At 35.3% G+C, this 25,682-nt stretch overlaps 1 protein-coding gene across 1 annotated transcript in view; it reads left to right on the forward strand.

Annotated features, from left to right (window-relative positions):
- Positions 1-25,682, forward strand: part of DHX15 (DEAH-box helicase 15) — a 61,353-nt gene that overhangs the window by 24,943 nt on the left and 10,728 nt on the right. Inside the window, exons 4-9 of the mRNA XM_004461817.3 lie at positions 6,779-6,938; positions 8,757-8,975; positions 14,278-14,445; positions 22,521-22,607; positions 24,406-24,555; positions 25,060-25,168. Of these exons, the coding sequence (XP_004461874.1) occupies positions 6,779-6,938; positions 8,757-8,975; positions 14,278-14,445; positions 22,521-22,607; positions 24,406-24,555; positions 25,060-25,168 (893 nt within the window). The remainder of the gene's footprint in view (positions 1-6,778; positions 6,939-8,756; positions 8,976-14,277; positions 14,446-22,520; positions 22,608-24,405; positions 24,556-25,059; positions 25,169-25,682) is intronic.

Genomic DNA, 25,682 nt, shown 5'->3' on the forward strand with positions numbered 1-25,682 from the left:
GGTCCATGGAACAAAAAGGTTAAGAACCACTGCTGGTTATTGAAAGGTACCTGAACCCTAACAGTATTGGAATAACACTGTATAACCGGGATTTTCACAACAGAATTAACTTGTTCAGGTTATAAATCAGGGTGTGCATGCAATTGGTATACTGAATTTGTCTCTCCTTTAAATATACTCGTAACATTATTTATCCTTGTTGAGATACATATTTCTCCTTTAAAAATAATTCACATTCAAAACAGGGACTTAATGCTTTTGTAACATGACATTTTACATACTAAAACAGTTCTCTTAAAAATATCCCTGAATGAAAATTAAAAAGATAAATATCAGTACAACTCAACCACTGAGGTCTCCTCTAGGAAGTGGTCTTTGGTAAAAAAATTTTCAGATACATTTAAAGAATCTCTAGAATATGTCCAATTAACATGGTTATACACATAAGGTGTCCCTTCCCCCCATACCACTTTGCATAAAATTATTGTTCAGTACCTTACTGTTTTTATTTGCATTATATTTTGGAGGTTGTTCTAGAAGAGTAAATATAAAACAGTCTTCTTTTTAATGGCTGCATAGCATTTGTGGTTGTACCCTAGTTTATTTGACTAATTCTATTGATGCTCACCCAAATATGGAGTTTTTGGTATTAGAAACAGTTGCTGCCCTGAGTACCCTCACCAGAGCAGTCTATACACATTTTTTCACACATGCAGGTGAAATGGATTGGGTCAAAGGGTAATTTTACATTTTGTCAGCTCTTGTCAGATTGCTCTCCATAGGGGTTTTCTGCAAGTAAGGAATGAATGAGCTTTGTTTCTTATATCCTTGCCAATACTGCCTTGTGGATTTTTTTTCTTTTGTCAATTTTGTAAGTGAAAAGTGGAATCTTATTATAGTTTAAATTTGCATTTCATTTGTATGGGATTGAGCATCTTTACATATATTTGTAAGCCATTTGTATTTCTCTTTGGAATATGAGACTGGTGCTTTCATCGTCTTTCCAGAAGGATTGCTGCTACCTGGTTGACAGCCATCTATCTGTAAGGTGCTATTTTAAAATGTATTCCAAATTCAGAGAAGTTGAATTAGAAAAACTGTGCAGTATAGAATTGATGATATTTGCTATATGTTCATGTTCTTTACTCATCTTTATATTACTGGTTGGCCTTTTTCTTACCGACTGATTTATAGGAACACTTTGGATTTAAGTTGCATTTTTTCCCCCAGTTTGTCATTTCTTTCTCGGCTTTGGTTTTGATTATTCATGTCATGTGGAAATTTGATTTTTATATGAGTACTTAAATTAACCTGTTCCTTTATCATCTGGGTTTTTCAGCATCCTGGCCAAGTTTGTTTTAAATAATTTAATCCATGATTTTTAGTAGTTTACATTTTAAATCTTTGTTCAATCTGGAATTTGGGGTAGGGTGTGTAAGGTTTGAGGTAGGGATTCAGGAAGTTTGTTTCAAATACACCTCCCCACCCCCTGGTGCCAAGTAACATAACACAGTAAGTTATTGGAGATTGCTTCATCATGTAGATATTACCACTCATAATAAGCTTTAGTCTTTAGTACTCAGTTAAGTTATGAATGACAGATATATACTTTGTCTAATGTAAAATATAAAAAACATTCTGACTTCAATTTTGGGAAAAAAATTGCTCACCTTTGTATGTTTCTTCTCCTTTTTCCTGTGTTTGTGATTTCTCTTTAAGCCAGACAGCTTGGGATTGTTTCACATTAGAATTGGCATCACGCGATGTCAGCCGGCTGGGATCAGAGTTGGTGGTTGGTTTGTTGTTGTACTATGCCATCTCCATGTGCCCATTGCAAAAAATGTTTGCAGGCTAGGTTAGTACTACTTGGAAGACTGAGGTTGTGGTTTGTTTTATTAATACAATACCACTATTCCAACATTTATTTAAGTAGTCCTGATTAGAAACTTGAACTCTTTCTCACTTATTCCAAGGATGTTTTTTGCTGCCATAGGTATCTACTTTGTTTGTTAACTTGATTAATGTAGACCAGTGCTTCTCAGACTTCTCACATGCAGTAGAAGCATGCGAAAACCTGTTAAAACATTGCTATGCCTCACCTTCAAAATTTCTAATTCATGTAGGTCTGGGATTTGTATTTCCCACAAGAATTTGTATTTTTAACAAGTTCCTTGATGATGCTGATGTTTTTAAGAGGAATGTGTGTTGTCTCCCCCCTCCCCCCCCAAATAAAAACAACAGTGTAGGTAAGAGGGCACCTAGTAAAATGTAGAATTACCTATCTTGTAGCAGTTTTGTTTGCTAGTTCATTAATGAAACTTTAAAACTATGTAGTAACAGGGGAGCGGATCTAGCTTGAGTTGTTGAGTGCCTGCTTCCCATGTACAAGGTCCTGGGTTCAACCCTTGGTTCCTCATAAAACAAACAAAATACAACTATGTAATAACTATTTTATTATTCTGATCCCCTGTTCTCCTCACTCATTCCTTAGTCTAGGTTCATGTTTCGTTACTACTTTGAAAGTTAGGAAAACTTAGGTAAAGAAAGATCTGCGGTTTTTGTAGGATATCATTGCATGGTTCTGCATTTCCTCTACTCTTTTTCAGGTTATCTTTGGGGGTTTTTTTGGTGTTTTGTTTTTTAATTATTTTTATGTGACAACCAGATTTCATTTTTTGTTTATATTCCAAGCCTCACACTGTCCTATTATAATCCATCTTGTTAGCACCAAGAAGAAAACAGCTACTGGTTCTTTTCCTTACAGCAACCTAGGGATTGTGTGTACATATAACATGTTGGACAAGCTCATGTTTTAAACATTTTTTGTATGGCAGTGTTTGGTTAAATAAAAGTATCATAAAGGGTAAAGTGTAATGAAGAGGGTCCCATTATAAAAGAACTTTGAATATATTCAGTGGAACAGATTGTTCAGTCCAGCTGTGCATACTCTACCTTACAACTGCAAAGTGCCAGTATTTACACAATTTGAGTGTGGGAAGGAACCTCAGATCAATTAGTCCAACTCTTTCCATTTTACAGATGAGGAAAGAGGTTCAGTAAAGTTACATGAATGGCAGGACTGGGACAAGAACAGAGCCTCTAAGCACAAGGCTCTTTATATATAGTATGTTTGTTTATCCCCATTGAGTGTCACACTATTTTCTGGTATTTGAATAAAATTGTGTCATTAATCAAAATTTTTTTCAGTCTGATGTATGTCAGAAAAAATGAATTTATGCTTAAATTTTTTCTGTACAACTTTTTTAGTCTAGATTCTAATTATGATGGGTACAATTTTGATCTGTCATTCCATTAAAGTTTAGGGCATTTACTTTACAAGTTGAGTTTGAGGGTTTCTATAGTGGTAGGATGGGCCTCAAGAGTTATTTGTCTTTCATGTCATTTTTCTCTTTACCTATAACTTAAATAATTACCTGTTCTCAAATTTAATACTTAGACCAATGACTTGGTTTATTTTTAAAAAGATAATACCAGAAACAGTAATAGGCCAGAGTAAAATAGTGTAGTTTTACCTTCCCATCCTGAAAGGAATTTTTTTTTCAGTAGGAAGTGATATAAGTTATATAGAGAAATATAATATTAAAAGACATTCTGAAGTGGCCCTTGTTATTAAAAAGCATTTAAGGATGGGCAGCAGGAGTGAGTGATATTCTGTGCTCCAAAAGGAGTTCTGTCAGCTTCAAAATTAAAAACAATTTTTTAGGATACAAGGAACAATTAATAGCACAAAAAAAAATCAGTACTGAATTTTATAATTGAATAATTCACATAACTTTTCAGCTAAAAGCAAGAGCTTATTTACTTTCCTAACAAATAATGCTTTTGCTTTTCACTGTAAAATCAGATATGTCATTTATAATGATCACTGGATTATCCAAACATTAATATCTTTAAAACTAGCAGGCTTCCTGGGGATTCCTGGAGCTCATAGATTCTGGTAAACCCAGGTGAAGTATTCTAATTGAGCAATAAGTCATTGGAGATAAAGTAGAGGCACATCTATGTGGACGCTGGTTGATAGGTTGGTTTTCTATGGACCTGGTCCAGAGGAGTGGCTGATCAGTTTCCACAGTCACTACTCCAGATCCATCATTGGTATAATAAGTACTGACCATTACTCCAAATCGATGCACATGATTTGTGAAGTTCCACCTTAGGCCTATTGTGTGCTAACATGATTGAAAGGCTATCCGACAGGAATAAGGCCATACTAGTCACCTTCCATTTTGCTGTTTACATGCAACTTGTGTTTTCCTGTTTGGAGGAGGTAGGTGAGAGATCCCTCTTTATTTTAATTGGCAGAGGAGTGATAATGAGTCTATTGAAACAGGGTGCTCACAGATACCTTAATCTAGTCAACATCTAGCAAGTCCTTTGAGTGTCAGTCATATCAGCCAAGGCCTTTGGTAAAGTTGGTGTGGTCTTAATCAGGAGTGGAAGGCTGCTCATATCCCATTTATACAGTAGTACTCTGGCTTCAGGCACAATGGCATAAAAAAATTTCAAATGATGAATTCAGGCAGAAAGCTTTCCCACTCACCATCAGCCATATGTAAGCATTTGATATCTCCATTAGCACAGGTGTTTAAAAGAATTTTGCTCCAAAGATGACAAATAATTGTTTAAAGTATGATTCAGAATCAAAATGCAGTAGTTTAAATTCCCATTGGGAAGCTGGGGTTCCAGTGGGATAAACACAGGCTCCATATTGGACTATTTGGCTTACAGTGGTAGATGGAGCCTCTGATGAAAGGAGTACGCATTTGCCGCAACAAGGGTGATTGGCAGTTCACTACTCGGCTGAGGAGATTCTGGACACTTGCCTTTGGTTTTTATAGCAAAGCAGTTCAAATCATTAGAGTTCTTTTTGCTATTACATAAAAAAATGTATATACACACACACACACCCACATATCTAAAATTGGGATATCCAAGGTCTTATAATTGGTAGCAGTTTGGCGATACTCATTGCCCGTGCATACTTGACTTTGATGTAGTTAGTTGTACGTATTGTCAATTTGAATAAGTAATTTGTATTGTTGGAACTCCATACATTGAGATTTTTTTAACTCGTGAATTAAATTGCCTTCAAAAGAGTACACTTAAGTTCCATGTTAAAATAAATAGATATTAAGTATATCCAGAAAGACCTGGAAACTGAGTAAATCTGATAGTAGTTAAGGGAGTATTTGTTGTTAGAAGAGTGACCAATCTTTTTCTTGGAAGCAACAAAGTACGTTGTGGAATCAAAGGAAGTTACCCATAAATGGATGAAACTATTTTGTTTTGCTCCTGAAATAATGTGCAAAAGGGGATTATCTGGTTCATGTCAGTGATCTGAAGGTAGAAGAAATTACCAAATGTCTCCAAACAAATTTTCAAAGCAACTAGAGGCTAAAGTATAGCTGATTTCATGCTGTATGCTGGACTATCATTAAGGCATTGAGTTATTGTATTTTTCTTTCAGAGTCTTATATAAAATAATCTTGGTGCCAACTCTGTCTTCAAAATATGGCTATAGAAGAAAGAAGCATAAAACATAAATGGAGTAAAGATGGATTGGTTTGCCAAAAGTCTTACTGAATTTAGAATTAAGTTTAGATGAAATATAGAGAAGGATTTACTTACATTGTAGGCTGTCAGTTTGCTGAACTTACTGCTCCAACAGATGGCATTAGCTAAAAATATCAAGTTGGTCTGTGAAAGATTAATTCATGAAGGGTAGAGCCAAACTGGTGAAATCATAAATGATAAGTTCAGATTTTTATAGAGCTTTTAGATCTGTAAATACGATCATGGGTTTTTATTTACCTAACTTAGTGTCTGAGCTGTGACTTCCACATTTGAAGGCAGGCTGTTTTTTGTCCAGGTGCCAAACTGAGGATGATTCTTTTGTATTGACAGCAGCATCCAAAGCAGAAAGGAATGAGATGACTGATCAACATAGCCATTCTGCAAACCATTACTCAACTGATTGCTTGGATTCTTGTCTGCATGGTGCCTCTCTCCCTTCCCTGCCTGAATTCCACATTAACTGCCTTCTCTTGAGCCATCTCTCAGCCTGGTTACCATCTTTTTGGCTCATTGCTCAATCTGATGTCATTAATATTTTATCTTCCATATATTTATCAGTCTTTGTAGAGTTCTGATCTACTTCCCTTCTTCTTCCCGTTAATGTATTCCTTTTTGTGCTGCTTTATGGTCATTTCATTGAGTTAGTGGGGGAATGAAAGAAGAGCTGGTAGATGCATATGCTCTGAGAGCCCAGGTCCCAGCTGTTAGCTTATTAAATGGGGAATTATTAAGACTTTAAAAAATAATACATTGGCATGCCAGTAACATTTTATTGGTGTGATGTCATGAAATAACTAAAAATTTTTAGTTTTGTTTTGCAGATGGAATACTTAAAATTTGTTTTTAAGAAATCCATTTATTTAAACGATGAATTTTGGTTTGGCATTTCTGTGAACCCATGTGATCATTATATTCCATAATCAAGCTTATCTTTTCAACACGTTACAGTATTAACAGTCTCACTTGGCAAGATTCGTTGATATATAACTTGTTTGATTATACTCCTACAAAGTTTTCTTGAAGCTTAGTTTTGCAATTAATTTTGAAATGATTGCAGATTTGTTTTTGAATAGAAGTTCAATTTTACTTACTCTAACATCTTAGTCTTTCACTTTTATGTCAGGAAGTTTAGTGTTACAATGGCCTAAATGAACCTTAACTGAGGTATTCTTTGTGAATATAGGTATATGACTGACGGGATGTTACTTCGTGAAGCTATGAATGATCCTCTACTGGAACGTTATGGTGTAATAATTCTTGATGAGGCTCACGAAAGGACATTGGCTACAGATATTCTCATGGGTGTTCTGAAGGAAGTTGTAAGACAGCGATCAGATTTAAAGGTGAATTAATTTGTTTTACCCTTTTATTTAATACAGTAGGTTTATATGTAAATATACAGGGAGCACAGGCCACTCACTAAATCATGGACCTTAATAGTATTCTTTCAAATGTGAAAGAAGCAGCTAACATATACCTATGATGGTGTTTTTCTTCATTTCTAATCTACTTGGCTGTGTCTTCATTTTAGACTGTAAGAATACATCTCCCACTTTTTAGTAATATTTCTTTAAGCCAAATCTTTTGAATTTTGAATCTACTCAGTTCCTTTCTAATCGAATAGCACAGTATTTTTATAACCGTGCTGCTCACTCCACTCTTCAGTGAGTCCAGAAGCCTCTTGTCCTTCAGTTTTATGTCCTTGTCCCAGCACATAAACATTCATTACAACTTGTAATGCTGAAGAGTGGGAATAACTAACTAGAGCAAAAAGCTCCTCAGAAATGCATGCATGTGCTTTTCTGCAGTTTCTTGCTTTCTTCTAGTCCTTTGAACCCTGGCCAGTGTTAAGGGCTGTAAACAGACTGGATATTTTCTAACATATCTTTCCCCCTTAAAGTTTATGAAATTCCCATTTTTTCAATGTTTTATATGTTATGTATGTGTTTGACATTCTTGGAACTTTAGACTTCTTACCCTTTGTCAGTATATGTGAGGATTCTAGCTTCACAATAAACTTCTGGGCCTTTAAAGAAAAATGGAGGTCAGAGTATGTAAAATGTATTTGTTTATAAAAATTAAATTTATTGGGAAACGGACTTTGGCCCAGTGGTTAGGGCGTCCGTCTACCATATGGGAGGTCCGCAGTTCAAACCCCGGGCCTCCTTGACCGGTGTGGAGCTGGCCATGCGCAGTGCTGATGCGCGCAAGGAGTGCCGTGCCACGCAAGGGTGTCCCCCGCGTGGGGGAGCCCCACGCGCAAGGAGTGCGCCCGTGAGGAAAAGCCGCCCAGCGTGAAAAGAAAGAGCAGCCTGCCCAGGAATGGCGCCGCCCACACTTCCCGTGCCGCTGACGACAACAGAAGCGGACAAAGAAACAAGACGCAGCAAATAGACACCAAGAACAGACAACCAGGGGAAGGGGGGAAATTAAATAAATAAATAAATCTTTAAAAAAAAAAATTAAATTTATTATTTTGAAAAATATATTTGTACTGTATGAGTGCAATCATTATTGATTAAGCCTTAGGAATTATTAAGGCTTTGGCGGAGATACTCAATTTAAAAAGTTATGAATTCTAGTAAGTTTTATAAGGAAGTCTTCTATTGAAGTAAATTTTAATGGGTTAATTTTTGATTTACATGGAAGGAAGGTGATTATACAGTCTTGCAGCCTTTTTTACCTTTTGTTGCTATGACAAAGGTATAGGAAATGCCTGTTTTAATTTGAGGAGTTTTGTTTCAAAAGAAGTTATGCTTATTAAAGATTTTGAAAGAAGTGGAAAAATTTATATCTGGTCCATTGATTTTTTGCGTTTCCTTCCTCTTTTTCCCCATTCGTAAGGTTGTATTTTGTTTTAATGTAGCGTCTTAATGTTGTCTTCCCATATTATGTAAACCTTGATTTTTAAGGTAGTTCATGAAGATATGCTAAGATTTATTGACTAATTTTGACATTAGGTTTATTTCTAAGTTTTTAAAATGTAAATATAACTCTGATCCTACCGCAACCCAGCCTTTCTATATTTGATTTTTTAATCACAGTTTATTTGTATGAAGACTTTCGTAGGTTTCTATATAACTGATACGTAAAGCAATAAACATTCTATCTTTATAAGAACCCAAGAAGACAACTTCAAATAATTCACCTTTTTCTTTCAGGTTATAGTTATGAGTGCTACTCTAGATGCAGGAAAATTCCAGATTTACTTCGATAACTGTCCCCTCTTAACTATCCCTGGGCGTACACATCCTGTTGAGATTTTTTATACTCCAGAGCCAGAGAGAGATTATCTCGAAGCAGCAATCCGAACAGTGATCCAAATTCATATGTGTGAAGAGGAGGAGGGAGATCTTCTACTTTTCTTAACTGGTCAAGAGGTATTGTCATTATTTATGTAACCTTTGGTTTATTGTTTTTATTATGCAGCACGTTTAAATTTAATAGATTAAATATTATCCCAGCATTTAAAGTTTTTCTTCAACTTGATTGCATTTGTACATAGAATATATAACTCCTTTTATCTGTATACTTTTTTATACCACTAGTGTTTGTGTTATAGTTAAATTATGTTAAGACTGTTAAATGCTTTAAGAATTTCAAGACGGGCATTTGTGGTCTCAACTTTTGGAGAGGCCTGGGTGGTGTGTGGTATTTTGTAATTTTGCCAAGGCCTGGATTTGAATCTCACTAGCTTTGAAATTAGTTGACGATAGTTGGTTACTTGGCTTGTGCGTAATCTTGGGTGTCCATTCACCACCAAAACACATTCGTTTTGTCTGTTTCCACATTCTCACTGGAAGAAATGGTGTATTAGGGTTCTCCAAGGAAACAATCAACAGGAGATATCTGTCAATAGTATCGATTTTATAAGTCTCTCAAGTGACTGTGGGGATGCATAAGTCCAGGTTCCGCAGGCAGGCTGCAAACCAGGGGCTTTGATGAAAGTCCTTGATGAGTTTCTGGGAGATGTTTGTTGTCTAAAGAAGGGCTGGGAAATTCTGAATGCTGAAATTATTTCCCCTTTTAAGGCATTCAACTGATTGGATAAAGCATCACTCATTCCTGACCGTAATCTCCCTGATTGATGTAGATGTAATCAGCTATCTATGAAGTAAAAGTCACTTGTAACTAAAGTCCATAAATGTCCTTGTATTACAATTAGCCCAGTGCTTGCTTGACCAAACAACTGGGCACAATTACCTGGCCAAATTCACAGCCTAAACCATCACAGCATAAACTGCTAAAAGTTCTTGGTTAGACTTTATCTCATTTTTTTAAAATTTGAGTTTTATTCTCAGGTACAGCGTTTTCTAAACTTGTTGTCACTGGCATGATTATAGATGTGCTATGAAATTCTTGAAAATAATTTCAGGAAAAGCTATCTGGATAAAACAGGATTAGAAAGCCTTTTACTAAAGGCCTTCTTAGAGCTTTTCATTTGCTCTAATAGGCTTTGTAAATTTTCTAGAATGGTGCTTCTCAAACTAAAATCTACATTCAGATCACATAGAAACCTTGTTAAAAAGCAGATTCTGATTGAATGTGTCTGGGCAGGATCTGAGATTTGATTTCTACCAAACTTCCAGGTAATGCTGATGCTGTTTTCCCATTGGTTTCCTAGCAAGCTTTTAGTATAGTGCTGACCAGTAGTACTTCATGCAGTGCCATAAATGTTCTCTCACTCTGCTTTCAGTATGGTAACCAGTAGCAACATACGGCTTTTGAGCATTTGAAATGTGGCTAGTGTAATGGGGAACTAAATTTTGAAATTTACATAATTTTCATTAATTACATGTGATGGCCCACCACCTCTTGTTTTGTGTGGTCTACTAGCTAAGATTAGATTTTACATTTTTACTGGTTTGTAAATAAAAACAAAATATGCAATTAAGATGGCATTCAGATGCAAAGTGTAAAATATTTTGCCATGTTTTACAGTAAAAGATCTCCAGCAAGGTTAGTGGATTGCTGCTCAGGGGTGGGGTGGGGTAGGGTGGGGAGCAGATGAGACTCAAACATGAGGGGACCCAGTACCTGGTGCCTTCTAAAACAAAACAAAATGTAAACAAATGGAAAAAAAAAACACAGCGCAAGGGAGTGAATGTGGCACAGTAGTTGAGTGCCAGCCTCCCATATATGAGGTCCCAGGACTTCTAAAAAAAAGAAAAACTTTGTTTTTCCAGGGTTCTACTCATATCCTGTTGAAATAAGTGAAATTTGGGAGCTAAAACATAGGAATCTGTGTTTTTAAATAAGCTATTCAGATGATTTTTATATTTTCTCATGTTTATGGGTCATTGTTCAAAGGAGTGTTTTAACCAACCCTGTGGTATACCTATTAATGCCACCCTAAGCAATGTGGGAAATTGATCTAGTATCTCTCAGATGTTTTATTGTCTGCCTCCCTTCTCTAGAATATAAACTGTCTTGTGTTCATATTCTTTGGGTGTGCTTGGTATATAGTATTTGAATAACTACTATTGAGTTAAGGCTGTATAAACATTGAGTACATTTTTTAAACTTTGAATTTCTTCAGGATGTCCTTATAACTTATGATTTAAGTACTATTGTGATGCATTGGCCATGATTTCCTTTCTGTAGAGCCGGGTTTCTCAATCTTGGCATTATTTACGTTGTCGAATGTTCTTTGCATTATAGAGCATTTATCAACACCCCTGGCCTTTACCCACTAGATGCCAGTAGTACCCCTTGGGCTCCCCTACCCCCTTTATAACAAAAATGTCTCCATAGCTGCTGGATGGTCGTGGGGGTGGGAGTGGGGGTGGCAAATCATCCATGGTAGAGAACCATAGTTGTTATTTTGGGAAGTAAGTTGTGTTGAAAATTCAGTTTTCCAGATAAACAAAGTTACCCTCTTGTATTGTACTAATATCCTTATTATACTACTATGCATTTTGAATAGAAGAATTTTTATATTTTGTAAGCAGCAAAACCAAATGGTTTTTGATGGCATAGAAACAACATTTATCCTGTAATGCAGTTTGAGGTTGTTGAGGTACTCGTTTTTTTAACTTTTGTGTCTGGTTTCTGTAGTTTCTCACTTTCTCAAAAGTACATAGCATAGTCGTTTTGTCCAGATAATCAAGCATTTTAGAATTCTATCGGAAATATCAGGTGGCCTCATGATGAGGACCTTAGAGGCATTTCTGTGAGTCATTTTCTGCAGTTGATGTTTTCGCAATTGGAATCAATCCCATAGATAAGGAAAGGGAGGGGGCGAAGTGAGTCCCATGATTTTCAAATGTAAAGTGCTGTTGTAGTGAACTTGTTGACTTGTGTCCCATTACATTTTTAAGTTTCCTTTCGGTCACAAGTCTGAAATTTGAAGACCTTTGGGGAGAAGGTAGCAGAAAAACGTATTTTGCACAGATTTCATCAATTGCATTTAGTAGAGCTCTGATACGTAAAATATTACTGTATATAGTGTTCTGTGTGCCTTTGTTATTTCTACTTCAGTTAAATGGTATATTTTGGGAAATCAGTTTTTTTATCTTCATAAATTGGAATAACTTCCATGGAATTTAGTAATCTCATGAGATTTTAAAACTGATTTTATACAGTAATGCTGCTTTTAGTCTACTGAGCTAATTTGGGAGGAGAGAGACCAGTTTAAGTGTGACAGAGGTTTGGAAAAGATTTGAATTGTAGAGCTTTTTAATTGCTATTCAAGACTTCTGTTTAAAAGTTAAGTGTTGCCTTGTAGAAGTGCTTAGGGGAGCCTCACTACTGAATTAGGTAAAAAGTGATTGTCATTGAGATACCAATTCTTTGTAAGTGGGTACTTGAAGACTCTAAAGTCCTTTCCTTAAGCGGTACACTCTTATTTTTATTTTTGCTTAGCAAAATGTTTTCTCAATATGCCCTAAGTTCAGTCCCTTTAAATTAGTAGGGGCCAACTTAATTTAGTATTGCTGTTAAAGCATTAATTTACTGTTCATACTTACAGGGTTGAAAGTCTTCCCTCAGATCAGAAATTCTAGAGCATATAAGTTGTATCTCGGTACTGTTGATAACTTAAGTACATGATGCTTCTTGAAAGTGAACCTGCTGTTTCTTTCTGGACCTCTACCTGTTGATGTTAAATATTTTTGATGAATGTAGATGAGTCCTATAGAATTCTGAACTAACTATGTGGCACTTTTTGAAACCTTTAATCCTCAGGGAAAATATTTACCTCAGAGTTTTAAAAATTTAGTGTATACAACTACATTTATATGAAAACTTAAGTGTTCTGTGGTGTCCCTACCCCTTAACACACACACACCCCACTCCCCACACCCTTTAGAATTATCCGTGTATCTCATGAAGTGTTTGCTTTATTTTAGCATATTGGGTGGTCTAGTCCCAGTAAAGTGGGAAGTATATTCAAATATTTTTTTATTTGAAAGAGCTGTTAAAACAATTTTGTGTTTGCATGCCAGCAGGGGGCATTCTAATATAGATATTTGAAAGCAGTATTTTCTAAAAATATTATTTTCTTTGTTATATTTTTTTGCCTGCAATGAATAAAAGCATTCCCCTTCCATTTTCCTTAAGAACGTGAAATCGCAAAGGGAACTGTTAATATTGAATACTGAATAGTCATTCTCAGTTTTTAAGACCTTACCTGTTAATTTAAGAAAACTTGGTATGTTTGAAATAGAAAAAAAAAATTTTTGTTGCATCCAGGTACATTGTATTCTTTAATGTAGAAACACATTCATGCTTTAATGTAAATCCTTTAAGGGAAATTATTTTTATATAATACAAAATTATTTTACCTGAGAATTTTTTCCCCCGTCTTTTGAATTATACAAGGTAATTTGTTGGGAATGATAGCTTTTGATTTGGTTGTTCTTTGGACAGGCTATCCAAGCATATGTTTAACATATTCTGGGTTTAATTGAATTAATACTCTGGTAAAATTTATTTGTCCCCTTTCTCATTTTTAAGTCCTTTTGCCACTCCCAGAATCTACCACCACTGCACCACCTAGTCATCTACTGTCTCACTTAGTATTCATTATGTCTTCTCACTTCAAATTATTTTTTAATATAACATTTTGTGTGAACTATGTATCTTTTAAAAAAAAAGACAATAAAAATTTGCTTTAAAAACTTTGATTTGAATGTATACATGCATTGGAATAGTTTCTTGTGGTACGGAAATTTTTGAAGATGCTGTAAGATATTTGGGTTAGCCTAGTTTTAAAATATGTTGATACTGTAAAGGTGTTTGTTCTCATTAGGCACAATGAAGCAAATCTTCCGTATAATTGCATTAGTGATACGTGACATTAGAGCCTAATTGGCTTATTTAAAATATCTTGCACATCAATTTCTTTCAGATTGTGAAAACTGAAAAGGTCATGAGTGCAGTTTAATATTCCTGGGTGAGAAATTTCTATTTTAGTTCAATTTGTTGAGAATTAATTAGGAAATCTGACTCTAAGAAAAAGGGTGTAGAATGTACATTAGAAGTTAGGTGTTATTTGAATATAGAACTCAGAGTTTTCTAGGACTGTTTGGACATCCCATTGAAATTTGCCAAATTAGTTTTGGTTACTAAATTCTAAATAGGGTATCCATGACATGAAAGCAGATTACATACATGAAATAATACTTAAAATGTTACAGTGTATATTTGCTTTGTCTTCAGACTCAAACTTTTGTTTTGTAGGAAATTGATGAAGCATGTAAGAGAATAAAGCGTGAGGTTGATGATTTGGGCCCTGAAGTTGGAGACATTAAAATCATTCCATTATACTCAACACTCCCACCTCAGCAGCAGCAAAGGATTTTTGAGCCTCCACCTCCAAAAAAACAGAATGGAGCAATTGGAAGAAAGGTAACGGTAGAAACATATTGTTAGCACTGGAACAATTGTTTGTGTGCTATCGAGCTATGCTTAATTATAAAGAACTAAGTAAGTTACGGATGATTGTGATCTGGATTGTACACAACAAAATAAGCTATTTCAAATTAAATAGAAAAAAATGCATTTAGGAGTTAGGCATAACTTTTGATCTTAGAGTAAATTAGAGCATGTGCCATTTTGCCATTATCACTGTGTTGTACAGTTGCTTCCTCCTCCCCACCCCCCATTCCTCAGGTGAAAAAAGTGGTTTGAGCTGATTAAGAACAGAGGACGTTGGCAAAAGTGTGTGTGGCTCCTCCCCTCCCCCAATTAAATCACCTGACAAAAAGAAGTACTTCTTGCCTTAGTGCCTTTGCTTTTGCCTTGAATTTTCTTCAAGACGTAACTAAATGTCATGTCTTTAGGTGTGAAATGTTGACTTTACACAGATCTCTAATGACAGTAGCACTAATCACACTGCATATATATATGAGTTTCTTGAGGGTAGGATCTGTGGCTGGATCCTCTTGGTTATGGGTATGTACCTGACAGAATAGTTATCAATTATGGAGGGAGCAAGGTTTTTCCAGCATTATCTTAGAATCCCTTTGTTGGGGGAAAAGGGAATCTGAGTACTGGTTTGAAACAGCACTTAAACTTTTATTATTTTTCTCTTTAAAGATTTTATGGGTGTTCTAATGGTTTCTCTGAAAATATGGTTGCACAGTTATAAAAGGTTTAAAAGCTACTAGAACAGTGGAATCAACTTAATTTTTTTTTTTAATAGCTAACCATAGCCATCTTACTAAGTTACATAATGGCTAAGATTTTTCATCCTTTTTCCTTTTTTAAAGTGGGTTTAATTTATTATTTTCATCACCTTGGAAGATGATTGTCAAGGACTTTACTTGGTATATACAAGGTATTGACATACCTGGAATAAACTAGGCCCTCAAGGTAGTTGCTGTTTCTTTAGTGTTTATTCATGTAGAAAGAAAGTGTCACATGAAATATAACTCACTTTTGATTTACTTACTATCAGATTAATTTGGACTATTTCAGTTTTCAATATTCAGGACTAACAGCTTCACATTTTTTGGAGGGTGGTGTTTTCTAGTTGTAATTTCCAGTGATTATTGAAAATGAATTATAAATTATAAAGAAACATTTAACTGTATCATGGCTAATTTCTTTACTTGGCTGTGTAAAAGTTTAAATGAGTCAAATATCCTTTTCATATAGAAAGAATTCATTGAATGGCTATGCAGTGCCATCCTAGTAGAATATAAATTAACAGGAGATTGATAGAAAAAAATCTGTTTGTGAGCTTTTCACAGATCAGCGTTAGTGAATTTGACTTTTTAGAAATAGTCAAATCATAACTTCGTTATGTTTAATTTTCCATTTATTTTTTGGCATAGTACTATCTTAGGAACATACTGAAATATTTTTCTCATTTTACTTTATGAGTATTCTGAACTTAGGAAAACTTGAAGTTTTAAATGATAAATGTGGTATGTAATTTTGCAGTTGATTTGTTGACTTGTAAGTACATCAGTGTATATATGTAAAGTTGCTATTTTCTAAGTATTTCTATACTAAAGAAGAGTTAATGCATCCTCTAGGCAGAGTCTAAAGGGCTTAATTTATCTAAATCATGTATATTTTGTCTGCCTTTGATTTATTTTGAATTAGTGTTTTCATTTATTGTTGAGTGAAATTGTTCAGCAAGATTTGCCGTGTTTATCTGTTTCGTGAAGTTTTCCTTATTCCATTTTGAATTATTTTGAGAAAGTATGGGCCCGTGCTTATTAAAAATGTATTTCACTTCGGAACTCTTCTTTGCTGTTAATTGTTAGTATATTTAAAATTGAGGTTCAGTCTGATGCCCATCTAATACATGATATATTTTGGGAGTTTATAACTTAAGTTTGTAGAGTAGAATTACTTCCTTTTTTACTTACTCTTTTCTGTGTTCTTGCAAATCCTAAGGATACTGACGAGAATTTGTCTAACTGGAAAGTGACTCCACAGGGGCTGGATGTAATGATGTGATGATAGTCTCAGCTGATGAGACTTAAGTCTGTTCTGGGCTTTTAATTCATAGTCAAGACTAAGGGCCTCAGTACCACTTTCACCTTCTGTTGGTGCTGTTCCATTAAGCTAAAGTTACAGGACGACTTGCTGGGAAATCATGTTATCTTTTAGTATCAGTCAACTTGATCTCAAAGATTTAAAAGAGCACTGTTGGGGAGCAGATGTGGCTCACGCAGGTGAAGGCCTGCTTCCCCCATGGGAGGTCCTGGTTTCGATTCCCGGTGTCTCCTGAAAAAAAACACAAACGAAAAAACCAACTCAGGGTAACCGTTCTGATTTAATGGTTGAGTACCAGCTTCCCACATATGCGGTCCCAGGTTCAATCCTGGCCCTGGTACCTCAAAAAACAAAACAGAAGAACAACCACTGTTGTTTCACTAGCTTGCCTTGGACAATCCCTGAAGAGTGTGTTGGGGGGTCTTTCTTTTGCAATTGGTGCATCATTTTCATTATGAGGAGAAATACTACTATGACGCCCAGAGTGTTTAAGGGCAAATTGAAAAAGTTTATCTGGAACACTAGCTCTTTGATGCTGGGCAGGGTAGCTGCCTGGGCCAGAATGGGGGTGTCAACTAAAAATCATTTGAAGCCCCACTGAAACTCATTGCTGATAAGATGGGTTGTTGGCCATTAGGCCCAGTTAGAGTAGGAAAAGGGACCAGTAGAACTGTGAGGGAGGTGGGAGGGATGAGAATTAAGGTGTACACAGGTTATGCAGGGGAATGTAAGTGGAGAACAGGTATGCTGCATTCTCTATCAAAAAAAAAAATGTTACCAACTTCTAAAATTTCTAGTTTATGTTATTAATAGAAAATAAAGACCTGCTCGCCAAGGCTTGATTTCTTCTTTCATTAATTCGTTAATTTAACAGTTAACTGTGCCAGTTACTAAAATGGAGCTTTCATCCAAGGGTGTTAACTGCCATTGATTATGATATTGACAGTTTAATATTACACAGGAATAATTATGAATTTGCACTCTGCTTTTAGTTGTGTTAAGATACAATTTAATTATTATTTTTAATTGTCTACTTTGTTCTCATAAGGGTAATAACTAGCTTATAGTGGACATATAGTAGCTATTGAAAATTTTTGAACAGAATAATACAATATTTTAATTTCACCAAAATAATTGTAATTCTGTATTATTTTATATTTGAGTACCCCTTTTTGTAAAGTGGTCCCTTAATTGTTACCTTTTTAATTTTATGCAAAATAGATTTTATATCTTGATTGTGGTAAAATTAATAGAACAGCTTTTTAGTATTAAAGTTATAAAATGTAGACCGTATTTGAAGTTAAGTTTCATGGGCAACTGGGAACTTAACTGGCATTCCTTTTACAAATAATTAACTTCCTTATTTGTGGGCATTTGATTTAGCACTGATGTTGAGCTATTAGAAGTTTTTAGCAACCAAGAAAGGTTGAGAATACAATATATGTATTTGTGTGGCAGACCTTTTTTTTTTTTACCTGTTTTGATGATTTGAAGTTTATTCAAGTATTTGCCTTTAAGCTAATGGCTCTCATAATTTTTAAAAATCTCCATTAAAACTTACTATTCAATAAATCACTGTGTCTTTTAACAGAGTTAGAATTGCATTTAATAGATTTGGTGTTAAAAAAATCTAGCAATGTTTACTTTTAACCTAAAATATTTAGTGTTCATTAATAGTGTCCCTATAAATAGCTGGTTTTTCTGTAGCTTATCCTACACTTTACTAATTGATATGGCTCAGGGCACGCATTGCTTGATATAAGGGGAAATGGCCCTTGAAGAGATGGTTCTATAGTTATAAACAGGGGCTTAATGATCCGTAATCTGAAGATAGCTTAGAGTGATGGTGCTGGAACATTTATAAGCAAATAAGTTAATGTCCTTATTGAATTGGAGGCCCCCACAGGGTTCCCTGAGGACTAAAAATCCAAACTAGTTTAACCTAAATACATTAACATGTCCAAATAGTATTGAAGGAAGCCAGCCCAAGTACTCTGAGTTTGAGTACTTTGAGGTAAATTAAAGTGGGTTCTATTAGAAAGCAGGTTTGGAGGAGGAAGAAGGTAAATCTAGATGAAAGTTTACTTGTAGCACACAATATAAAAAGAGAAAAAGTGATAGCGATGCCATACTTTTAGCTATGGGCTTTATTCTGTTTTTGTAGTTTATTTACCAAAGTACTCATTCAGTGGGGTTCAAATAGTTTTTTAAGTCTCTTTAAACACATATTGCCAAGTTACATGAAAGCTTGTTCCAGTGACATAGAGTCCCATTGGTCACATAAGTCCCCTGACAAATGAAATCACTTTATCTCCAGAGAAATTCCTAAATAGGTGGTGTGACATTTACATCCAGAATATTCTTTGAGTATATATCACTACATTGTTGAAGTTCCGAGGCAGTACTTGTCTGATCTTTTGCATTATGTGTGTTTGTATGTTTTATTTCACCTTAGCTAGTATTATATCTTCAACTCTAGAGGTAGAGTTAATAGAAATACTTTGAAGCTGTAGAATTTGTGACTTTTCCCCTTTTTTGTATCAACATCTAACCCTCATGATTTTAGATGCTTATCCATGGTTTTAGATGCCTATCCATGGTTATAGAAACTTCAGCGAATCCATGTAATAATAGGTCCCATACAAAAAAAATACACATTTTAATAATATTTAAACTTTTTACCTTTTTATTTTTAATGTGGGAAATACCCTAAAATTGTGCTTTCTTAAGATCTTTTATGTAACACTCTTAATTTTAGGGTTTGAAAACACTTATATTTTAGGGTTTGACTTGGATTGGCATATAGATTCTTCTGTAATGACTTGCCAAGTTGGCATAATCACGTGATACTTAAACACATTCCTGGAATCTGAACTCGGCTCTTCCTTTTAAGTACTGTAGAATTTGTCACACACACCGAGGAAAAGACACATGAACTCATTAATGGAATTATTTTTTGGATTAAAGTTAACTTAAAAAGCCACAAATTGACTAGCTTGGAAGCTGTTTCAGTGAGAGCAGGATGTATTAATAAAATTGATCATCAGCACTTTTAAAAAAACTTCTATAGGAAAGGCGAATATTTCATTCATCTGGGCACCTGGCACCGTCTCTTTTTATTTTTCTTGTCTTGGGAGATCATAAACTTATTGAGACTACAGAAATAAAGGTGATCTCTTTAATATCCTTTTTTTTTTTTTTTTTTTAAGATTTATTTATTTCTCTCCCCTCCCCCCACCCCGGTTGTCTCTTCTCTGTGTCTATTTGCTGCTGTCTTCTTCTTTGTCTGCTTCTGTTGTCAGCGGCATGGGAATCTGTTTTTTTGTTGCATCATCTTGTGTCAGCTCTCCGTGTGTGTGACACCATTCCTGGGCAGGCTGCACTTTCTTTCGCGCTGGGCGTCTCTCTTTAAGGGGCACATTCCTTGCGTGTGGGGCTCCCCTGTGCAGGGGACACCCCTGGGTGGCACGGCACTCCTTGTGCGCATCAGCACTGCAAATATCCTTGTATTAAAGAGATGTCAGCTCTCTGCGGCACCACTCCTGAGCGGGCTGCACTTTTTTTGTGTCAGGCAGCTCTCCTTGTGGGGCGCACACCTTGTGCATGGGACACCCCTACACAGGGGCGCCCCTGCGTGGCACAGCACTTCTTGCTTGTGGCAGCACTGTGCGTGGGCCAGCTTACCACGTGGGTCAGGAGGCCCTGGGGATCAAACCATTTACTCTCCGTATGGTTAGAGGGATGTTCTATCAGTTGAGCCACGCCCACTTCCCTCTACTAACTCAGTTTTTAAAAAAAGATTTATTTATTTATTTCCCCCCCTCCCCCAGTTGTCTGTTCTCTGTGTCTATTTGCTGCGTGTTTTTCTTTGTCTGCTTCTGTTGTCAGCGGCAGGGGAATCTGTGTTTTTTTGTTACATCGTCTTGTTGTGTCAGCTCTCCTTGTGTGCGGCACCATTCCTAGGCAGGCTGCACTTTCTTTAGCACTGGGTGGCTCTCCTTACGGGGCGCGCTCCTTGCGCGTGGGGCTCCCCTACGCAGGGACTCCCCAGCATGGCAGGGCACTCCTTGCACGCATCAGCACTGAGCATGGGCCAACTCCACACGGGTCAAAGAGGCCCAGGGTTTGAACTGCGGACCTCCCATGTGGTAGATGGACGCCCTAACCACTGGGCCAAGTCCGCTTCCCTACTAACTCAGTTTTAATAGTAACATACCATTGATTCCAGTTTATAGTGCGAAGAAGTATAAAAAATGTTCCTGAATATTGGGTTTGGAGTTATACGCCCCCTGAAGTGCTCCCCTTTTAATATAATATCCCCACTGTCTTAAACATAATTTATGTGTCCAGAACCACAACAGTTTTACCCCAGTATTTCAGAAAAAAACAGAACCCCTTACGTAATCACATGTATGTAGTTACTTTAATTGTACTTCATAATAACATATACACATTCATAAGGCATCAGTTTTATTTTGTACAACTTTGTGTTAGCTAGACCATGTAATTCACAAGAGTCAAAAGGAAATTGAATCATGGTGGTGTTGAAACTTTTTCACTGTACCTAGCTACATAGGTTTGATTTTTGGCTCTGCCACCTACACTCTAAAATTCATTGTTCCTGTACTAAATCATACTTCCTAAAAGAATATTAAATTCAATTTTCCCTTCACTACCATCTCTTAACTTGATATAGTTTTTGCTTCAGTTCTAATTATTGAGAATTGTATTTTCTATAAACTCTGAAGAATGTATTTTGGTATTACTCTCTGACCACCTATGGTTTCTGATTGCTAATTGTCATCTTTCGCTGACCAATGAAACAGAGGAAGCATTTTATTTTTAGACATGTAAATGAAATCTTAGTGGATTTTCTAGTGAATTTTTAGTTTCTCTGTCAGTATTTTGGGGAATCTCCCACCCGTAGTTAGGAACTCAGGAAATGATATTTAATCATATTTTAAATGGTTAGCAGACAAAAACCTATGAATTTTTTAAGCCAACTGTTTTATAAGATTAAATGTTTTCGTAAAAATAAAATAATAAAATAATAGGGATAAATTTAAGTGCTTTAATTTCCCTTGGCATTCTTTCTTTGTTTAGATTGTACCCTCTGTCTTCTCTTTTTTCTCTCATGGTAGATCCCACCTTACCTTCAATGGCTCTGCTGAATGCCATTTTCTCAGTAAGCCTTCTATGTTTTCACTGTGGAAATCTCACAGCACATCTTTGATGCCATTTTCAATTTTTAACCATGTCTAATTTTTCCTTACAAACTTTAAATCTGTAAGAGTAGACTTTATATCTGATTCATCTTCTTTGTCAACTGCTTGCATATGCAGGCGTCTTCTATTTAATGTTAGTAATCTATTTCTGAAAATTGGATGTTCTGGGTAAAAATACTAATGAGCCCATTTTCCTTTTGTTTTAAGGGGGGAAGTTACATATAATATGTCAATCTCATGTCTGCAACCATTTTCCTAAAACAGTCATCGAGTTATTATGTAAATGCTTTAAGCACTATTTCCTGCCAATTAAATATTGAAAGCCTCTTAGCAGTTGCTTTGTATGTAGTAATGTAAAACTCACTTTGAGATTATACACAGGTTGGGTGATACTTGGATATTAACCAAGGGTGTTCCATTGGAGACACTTTCTGTAGAGTATAGTTTATTACTTCATCAGTATTTTTCTTTCATGGGGTGCTTTTACTTGAATAATGAAAACATAATGTGGTTGAATAATAACCTGAAGCAGTAGCTTTGTTGGTGAAGGAAGTTGCTACTTTTGTTTTCTAAATGAAATTTGAATTCTTAAATTTTAATTTGTATTTACAGCATGGGTTGTTGAAGATCAGATGCTGTTTCTAGTTTATATTCTGGTTTAAATTTGTGTTAGTGAATGTTAATGACTCATCTTATTGTCAGGTTACTTGAAGTGGAGTATAATTTACACTGTTCATTTTTCAACAGGTAGTTGTATCCACCAACATTGCTGAGACATCATTGACAATAGATGGTGTGGTGTTTGTGATAGACCCTGGGTTTGCGAAACAAAAGGTACCAAACATTGAAGCATTATTTAACTTAAATAACAAGCACTATTTTAGTGCTTTTTAGTTGGGTTCTTTATAAATTAGTATTAGCTTTATATAAGTACTTGCTACTGATGCATTTAATGTTTAAAATTTCCTTTTTAGAATTTTTTCCTATTTTGTTTCATTTTCAAAGATTCTTTTTTAATAGTTAAGTATTTTAGTTTTTTAAATTTAAAACATTTACTAAAGTATATCACCACATAAATATACATAAACAATAAGTGTATACAGAAAAAGGTAAAAAACATGTATAACATCATATAGGGCTCTCGTATCTCACCCTACCACCAATACTTTGCATTGTTGTGAAGCATTTTTAACAAATAATGAAAGAGCTTCCTCAAAATAGTACTATTAACAAAGTATCTTGCATTTGGTGTACTTTTCACCTAACCCACCCTATTATTATCATTATCATTATCATCATTAATCAGTACATGGACATATATAAAGAATAAGTGTATAGTAAGTTGTGAACTTACAAAGTAAACATGCATACCATCATACAGGGGTCCCATACATCAACCCACCACTAACACCTTGCATTGTTATGAGGCATTTGTTAAAAATTATGAAAGAATATCATCAAAATCTTACTACTAACTATAGTCCATATTTTACATTTGGTGTAGTTTTCCCAGAACTCATCCAATTTTTTTTTGAAAAATATTCTTATTACAGAAATTGTGAGCTTACAAAACAATCATGCTTATGTGCAGAATTCCTATACAACACCCTTCTGTCAACACACCACACCATGGTAGAACATTTGTTACGGACTGTGCAGTAATATCAGACTGTTGAGCACTAACAATGGTCCATAGCATACATTTGGCATACTTTTTCTATCCCACCCCCCGTTATCAACACTGTACATCTTTGGCATAGATATATGAATATAACAGTATTGCTATTAACCACAGTTTATAAGTCACTACAGTTATATTTTTCCCATGCTTCTCCACTTTCCAACCACCCTGCAGTAGTGATGTATATCTTTAGCTCACAGAAGACACTCTTGCATCTGTACCATTAGCCACAATTCTCATCCACCTCTGGGTTCACTGAGTTATTCAGTCCCTAGATTATTCTCTAGCTTTTTTTAAATTGGCATTTACATCCATAGACTACCCTTTCCAGCCACATTCCCGTTTATAAATCAGCTGTTAGTCACTGTAATATGTTACCATCAACTCTATACATTTTCACATTCAAAGATTCTTTTTGATAAATTGATTACATTTTATAGATAAAATTGGGAGAATTAGTTGTACACAAGGTATTCATGTTTTTGACCTTTCCTTATAACTTAAAACCTGTATCTGCCTTCTTGTGGACTAAGTTCAAACTATGTTTCTTGATGTGAACTCTGCAATTAAAGTGGGCATCAAGTGTAGAAATTGACAGGTTGTCTTTTCAGGCACAGTCTTTCAGTACTATCTAGTATATGAAAAGTGAGGTAAAACAGCAAAACTGAAGTTATCTTAAGTAGGAAGAGTAACAATGATGTGTGACGTCCATTGATTTAATAAGAGCTTTTCATGTTAGCTCGAGTCCTTTATAATATGGAGCTAGAATGCCTGAAAGAAGGCTAAGGCATAAGGCTGGCAAGTTCTCTATTGTGGCAACATACTTTTATTTTTGGTAGTTATCAATACTGCTTTATTTTGGGTTTGCTGTGGGTGCTGGGTACTTCTCTTAGGTCACTTTTATGTTCATTAACTGAAGAAAGGGTTTTTGTGTTATTTTCATTCCAATAGGTGTACAATCCTCGAATCAGAGTTGAGTCCCTTTTGGTGACAGCTATTAGTAAAGCTTCGGCTCAGCAGAGGGCTGGTCGAGCTGGACGTACTAGACCTGGGAAATGCTTCAGACTTTACACAGAAAAAGCTTATAAAACAGAAATGCAGGTAAGGGATATTGCCATAGCCTTCCTTTGTGTTTGGCAGGTGAAATTGAATTTGTTTCCATAAGGAAATTGCTTCATTTGCCCTCATGTATGGTACTTCTGGCACCATAAGCTCCTTGATTTTTCCTTGAGTCATATTTATGGCATAATCTGCCAGTATAACTCTTTGTTACAGTTTGAAGTCCAGGTTGACAGCAGCAGTAGTACATATTCTTTGAGCCATTACTTTAACTTAATAGATAAACTTGTTTAGGTACCAGATACAATTCCTTTGGTTTATATAATAACTTGATATTATATCTATTCTAATGCCATCAAAATATGGACCATTATAAAAATAAATCACTTTCTGATCTCTTTATTCTAGTCCATGAGTATTTTTCTCTTCTGAAACAGTGGTGTAGAAGTAATACCAAATTAAATAGTTAAGCAGTGAAGGAACAGATTTATTTCATTTTCTGGAGCAAGAGGGTTAAGGAATATTAACATAATTTTTTTTTCCTAGGACAATACGTATCCTGAGATTTTACGCTCTAATTTAGGATCAGTTGTGTTACAGTTGAAGAAACTTGGTATTGATGATTTGGTGCATTTTGATTTTATGGATCCACCAGGTATGACTTGACCTAATAAAACCTTTCAACCAAAATTGACTTTTTCCTTTTCTCTCCAGCTTATTCATGATATGTATTATATACATTTTACCTTTTTCTTCCAGTATGCATCAAGATAAATCCTACGTATAAGCATTAAAACTAAATGGGTGACAGTTGCATGAAGAAATACTCATTTTCTTTTTTATAGAATAACCAGGTTTTCTGGGAATTAATATTAATTAAATTATGTGGTTATGAAAAAATGAGAATTAAATTTCCTAATCTTTCTTTAGAAAAAAGATTGATAAACTATTTGATTTATTTAGGAAGCTGACAGTTTTTAACTCCACTATGCAGGAAAATTTTGCAATTTTATGTGATTCATTGTTTGCTAGATTTCTGTAATTGAATTTGATGACAGTTTGAGTTTTGAGTTTGGCCTGCTGTAGAATGAAAAATGAGATTGCTTGTAATAGTTTGTACTTTGTCACATTTTTGCTTGCTAAAGGCAGCTTGACTAATAGATTGCATT

The sequence above is a fragment of the Dasypus novemcinctus genome, chromosome 1, assembly GCF_030445035.2.
Source record: "Dasypus novemcinctus isolate mDasNov1 chromosome 1, mDasNov1.1.hap2, whole genome shotgun sequence".
Taxonomy (NCBI): Eukaryota; Metazoa; Chordata; class Mammalia; order Cingulata; family Dasypodidae; genus Dasypus; species Dasypus novemcinctus.